This window comes from Diabrotica undecimpunctata, chromosome 10 (genome assembly GCF_040954645.1).
Source record: "Diabrotica undecimpunctata isolate CICGRU chromosome 10, icDiaUnde3, whole genome shotgun sequence".
Lineage (NCBI taxonomy): Eukaryota > Metazoa > Arthropoda > Insecta > Coleoptera > Chrysomelidae > Diabrotica > Diabrotica undecimpunctata.
Window position 1 is genome coordinate 51,949,715 of NC_092812.1, and position 6,052 is coordinate 51,955,766.

Consider the following 6,052-nt stretch of genomic DNA (forward strand, 5'->3'; position numbering starts at 1 on the left):
TATGGGTCAGAGGCATGGACCATTTTCAAGGCAGATGAAAATCTCCTGCTTATATTTGAACGAAGGATCCTGAGAAGAATATTTGGTGGCATCTGTAAAAATGGTGTTTGGAGAAGGAGGTACAACTACGAGATATATCACAGATATAAACATATATTTGGTGGTAAAGACGTAGTATCCTTTATAAAAATAGGAAGACTAAGATGGGCAGGACATCTGGCAAGATCACAGCACAAAAACCCTCCTAGAAGAATCCTTATGCCACAACCTGTGGGAAGTAGAAAAAGGGGTAGACCAAAACTCAGATGGAGGGATGGTGTAGATGAGGATGGTAGACAAATAGGCGCAGCAAACTGGCAACAGTTGGCAATGGATAGAACTGACTGGCGTAATAGACTTGGGAAGGTCGAGGCTCTTTTATAGGGCTGTAGCACCAATGATGATGATGATTAATTTCATCTTCAAGTGTTTCAGAGGCTTTGTATAGTTCGCTGTAAAATTTAGTCACGAGTTGTATTATTTCATTTCTGACTCTAATTCTGGTGTTCTCGTTTGCTAGAGCAGAGATTTGCTTCTACCCAATGATTAATGCTTTTCTTGTTTTTTTTATAGTTTTTTTTTCTGTTTTTGATTCCATTTTCTACCAGATTTTCATTGTATTTTCTTAAGTCTTCCTTGTCTTTCTTATGTCTTAGTATTGAATTCTCTATATATTGCTATTTACTTAAATTTCCCTTCTTTGTTTTAGGCTTATTTTGGTTTTATTAGACAGTTTACTATGTTTATTTTGTTGTTGCGGGCCTCCGATTGCTTTGGCACTATCAAGGATGATTTCCATTAATTGAGAGCCATCGATTTGGTCATGTAATTTTTCATCAATTGTCCTTTGGTAGGTACCTGAGTTTTCTTTTAGATTGTTAATATTTATACCGGTTACTGTTGGTTTTGTGATTAATTTTATTTTTTCTAGTTTCAGATCACAACAATTTTTGCTCTGATTAGTATATCGTCGCTGCTTGTATGAAATTTATTTATTACACTGACGTCTTTTATTGTAGCAATCTTGTTGGTTAGAATGAAGTCAATATCATTCTTAGTGGGTCCATTTGGTGCTACCCAAGTTCATGTTCTGTTCGAATTTTTTTTTAAGAATGTATTTGCAATATGTTGGTAGTATGCAAACTGGACCAGTCTTTCTCCCCTTTCATTTCTCTCACCATCTCCATACTTTCCCATGACTTGTTCTTTGCCGTTTCTCTTTCCCATTTTTGCATTAAAGTCACCAATTAAAAACTTGAAGTGACTTTTATTTTTATTTTATGCTTCAGTTATGTTAGTGTAGAATTTCTCTATTTCTTCTTCAGTGCGTGAGTAATCGTTGGGGCGTATATTTGTATAATTTGTATAGTGTATATCTTTGACAGTTGTCAGGTTAAGCTAGCTACTTTATCTAAGATACTAGTTATTTCTACTATTTTTCGATTCTATTTCTTTTTGATTAGGAATCCAATACTGCTTGTTCTGCCTTTTGATATTCCTCGGTAGTAGAATGTGTTTCCTGACGCTAATTCTAAAAGCTCTTCATCTTTCCAGCTTACTTAGCTGATTCCTATGACGTCCCATTTTACATTTTCGGTTTTTTCCAGTTCTCTAAGTCTGGATTGATTTGATAGCAAGCGGCAGTTATATGTCGCTATAATATAAAGCGTTGTTGTTTTATTTGGTTAGCTGTTTAGACTCCGCAGATTTTTAGCACTCTCTGTTCTCCTGGCTTGGTCTCAAAAGCTACCCAGCTCAAGTCCATTTGGTGCTATTACCTATCAGCTATCGGCACATCCATGACCAGATTCCGTAAAAGAGGAGATAAGATAATGGGATCAGTGGACATTGCTCAGAGTTTTGTTGCAGAATGAGTATGAAAAACTTTAAATTAGTTAGAATATTTGTTATAATAATGTATATGTCCCCAAAGTCGTTACAGGAGTAGATAAAAAATATGCAGGTACCTACTTAATTGAGTCAATTAAAGTTATACCTACTAACAAAATGTTGGTGAAAATACTGCAGTTGATGAATATCCGTTCCAAGAATTTGACAAGTTGGGACGTAGGTATGAGCTAAGAGCTCAGGAAGTATTCCAGGTATAAATCCTCAACAATCAAAAAATAATATTATATAGATACAATTCTTGACTGGTTAAGACCACGGTTAAGACTTTCTAATCGAAAAGAAGAAGAAGTAAATAATTAGGTTAGTTTTTGGTGGGAAACATCCAAACCATTCCAAACATCAAATTTATTGTTTTGTTTATAATCTGAAACCAAGTTAAATTAGCACAAAATACTTCATCGGAAAATTCTTAATTATGGCAGAGAGATTGGAAGATTTAAATTTACCTAATAATACAGTACAGAAAATTATTAAGGAGGCGCTTCCTGAATCTGTGAATATAGGAAAAGATGCCAGATCTGCTTTGTCCAGAGCTGCTTCAGTGTTTGTTTTATATGTCACTTCTCAAGCATCTAATGAAGCTCAAAAAAATAATAGAAAGACGTTAATTGCAAGCGATGTTTTAAAAGCATTACAAGAATTGGAGTTTGAAAATTTTGTAGAACCTTTAGAAGAAATTTTAAAAGGTAGGTATCCATATATATTATAAATTACATTAAGTAATGGAATGTGACCCAATCATTGCAAATTTGATAATTCCTGGTAGTCAGTTTTTCAGAATTCCATGAAGTAATCCTCTGTATTGTCTATCTGCTCAGTGGTTAGTTTCATGAGCCTTAATATTTTAGTATTTTTGACAGTAGGTTAGTCAAATCCTGCAACTTTAAATTTTTTTGTTAAATTATAACCTCTTCCTTTGAACAGATTTTATTACATTTGTGTACTTGCCATTTTCGTGAATATTATTTGTTGTTTCAAAAGTTTTTTATTTTGCTGCAATCCCTTTTGTTTTGACAAACTCTATGTCTTAGCCATTGACAAATATCTGGGCACTCAAATAGTTTTATATAATAATAAAGTGTCAGTTTATAGATTACTGTTCTACATGACTATTATCTTCTGATCTGTAGCTTTGAAATAATTTGGTTTGTGAGATTATTAACCAATTTATATTTAATATCTTGTAGAGGATCTTTACCCAATTGACTGATATGATGTGTTAATAATTGGTAGTCAAAATGAATCTCCTAGTAAATCTCAAGGTATCCATTCACACACACATAATATATAAACCTAACATGTAGATTAGAAGTCTTCCTCTTTCATATATTAGAAAACTTTGTTTTCGCCAAAATACAGAAATGTATATTTTTTATTTTTAGAATATAAAAATTCCAAATCGAAAAAGCAAGTTAAAATTAAAAAACCTAGTGGTGAAGAACAAACTGAGATGGAAGAGGGTGACGAAGTTCAAGAGGTTGTAGATGATGAATAAATTTTCTGTTTAGTATAAGAAGTCATTTTTATTTTCTTATGTTAATTTTACCTCTAATATAAATGAGTAAGTATTATTAATCTGAAAATATACTTTAGAATGTTCATGTTTAAGAACTCTCCTAAAAATAACAGGATAGTATTTTTGGTCTCATATTTTTTATCAAAATACTCTATTATCAGTGAGTTAAACAAAAACATATTTTTTAACCTGTTAAATTATTTAAACAACTTAATATATGGGCACATGTAATGAAAACGCTGTTATATGATATACATTTTATTTATATGAAATTAAACAAATTGGAAATAACAATTTACTTAGGTACCTTGAACAATATTGGGACCAGATAGATAGATTAGAGGATATCATTATGCTTTATTGTGACCATCAAACCTTATTAAAGGCTTGACTTACATTTAAAAAAGCAGTTGCACAGTGACTTTTTTTCAAATGTCCCATTCATTTGTCTACTACTCTTTGTATTTGTTCAATTGTACTATGCTTTTTTGTGGCAAATTGGTGTTGAAGGATCAGATTGTTTTCTTTTATTGTATGATTCAGCAGAGTTAAAAACAGTTTTTCTAGAGTTTACCAAAGACAGGTACAATAATAATGGGTCTATATGAAGTTAATTAATTTCGAAGTTGTCCAGTGGTCCACTTTCAATGGGTCAGGAAGTATCTTAGTCAGAGTGCTGCATTTCGGTTCTATTTTAAACATTTTAAGATAAAGTTAATTATTATTAGTTTATTAGTTTTTTTTTCACCAATGTTTGACCAAGCTTGATTAATCATCATCATGAGGGATCAGCTTATAACTTCTAGGACAGACTAAAACGGATCTTAAATCCCAAAATAAAATTGTAAAATTCATCGGAGCATTGACAACAACACAATAAAGACGAATTTATTACAAAATGAATAAAGTAGCCGATGAAATTAATTTAGAAGGTTTTCACAAGTATTTTCATGCTCATCTGGCCAAACCCCTGTTAATGGCAATAGTAATAAAATGTGAATATGAATGTTTTGACTTCATATGAACCACCTAAGGTTTTTGAAATAAAATTCATGAAAGTTGAACTACTGTTCCAAAATAATTGTAAATTATGTTTGTGCACCATGTTTGGAAATTATTCTGTTTTGATACTCACTTTTTATACTTATGTTCTTTGCACAGTTTTTGCTTATATATAAAAAACTGACAGTTCTGTTTTCTCTATAAAGAAACTGAATGTTTTAAATTTTATATGGTTTATAAGTTAAACTTTTACTTCAATCTTTTTCAATTTTTTCTCTATGAATGTTTGCTCATTTAACTAATTTGTAGATGAACTGATGATGTATATGGTATGGACTAATACACGAAACTTCTTCAAAAGGATGAAGTAGCAGTATACTTTCTTTTTATTTTCCACCTTTTGACAGATAACTCTCCACTATCGCAGTGAACTACATTTTGTATTGAAATTTGACAGTTGTACTCTCTTTCTACATTTATATATATGTATATATATATATATATATATATATATATATATATATATATATATATATATATATATATATAGCCTAATCAATATATTACAATTATTAGTAAGTGTTCTCAGCTGTATCGATCCACTCCTAATACCAAAAAATAAAAACAAATATGGTGTCTTCATGTATACTGTTGTTTTGATATTAGCAGTTTAGATTATGTAAACATTTTATTATGATTGTAAATTTTGAATGATATTCTTTATATTTTAGTTTAACACAGAATCATAGATTCCTAATAGTTAAATATTAATTTAATTCCACTTGTAAATAATGTATTTATTAAATATTGTCACAAATCATGGTGTTTTAATCTGTATTGATATCATCAGCCTGAATTTCTGAAGAGTTATTTTATATTTTAACTTTTGTTGCATTTACAATGTTCTATCTGCAAAAATTATTACTACCTTTGGAATGGCTCGTATATAATGTACAATTTTAGGAATTTATTAGTGATAAAAAATTGGGTAAAAAAGTTTGATATGTTATCATTGTAGTGGATAATAAAAAGTTATTAGCTATACTTTCTATCTGTATTTCTCAATTTGATAATATACAATAAAGATTATTTTTTTATCAGATTTAAGCACTCTTGCTAAGAGGAAACTTCACTCTTCGTAGGTAACTAGAGTATTAAAAAGATTTAGCTCTATCAACTGTCAACTTCATAGAAACCAACTAAAATTTCTGAAATCAAGTACATGAAAATTCATCTTACCTCTTTAGAGTGAGAACAGAAAGCAGCAAGATTCACAGATCATCTAGAAAACACAGTTGAGCCACAAAATGAAAAAGAACTTCAATAAAACATAACTTCAACTCAAAAAAGCACCTGGCTTTGACCCCATTAGAATGGTTTTTATTTCATCAGAGCAATAGCTCTAAAAGCTAAAAGCGACTAATATTTGAAAATGTTTGACAGGCTAGAGGATAGAGAACAATTATTTATTTAATTGTTTAGTTCTTTGCCACCAGAGCAGGTGGCACCTCTGTGATCGAACCACTGAAAGTGGGAAGATTTTGGATACATTAGTTGGAATTTTTGGTTTGAATCGGAATCTGC

At 30.7% G+C, this 6,052-nt stretch overlaps 1 protein-coding gene across 1 annotated transcript; it reads left to right on the plus strand.

Annotated features, from left to right (window-relative positions):
* The first annotated feature begins 2,233 nt into the window (after positions 1 to 2,233).
* Positions 2,234 to 3,466, plus strand: LOC140452280 (DNA polymerase epsilon subunit 3-like). The gene is made up of 2 exons (XM_072546445.1): positions 2,234 to 2,636; positions 3,333 to 3,466. Exons 1-2 carry the CDS (start codon positions 2,366 to 2,368, stop codon positions 3,443 to 3,445), a joined length of 384 nt encoding a protein of 127 aa, XP_072402546.1. The 5' UTR covers positions 2,234 to 2,365; the 3' UTR covers positions 3,446 to 3,466.
* The last annotated feature ends 2,586 nt before the right edge of the window (positions 3,467 to 6,052 follow it).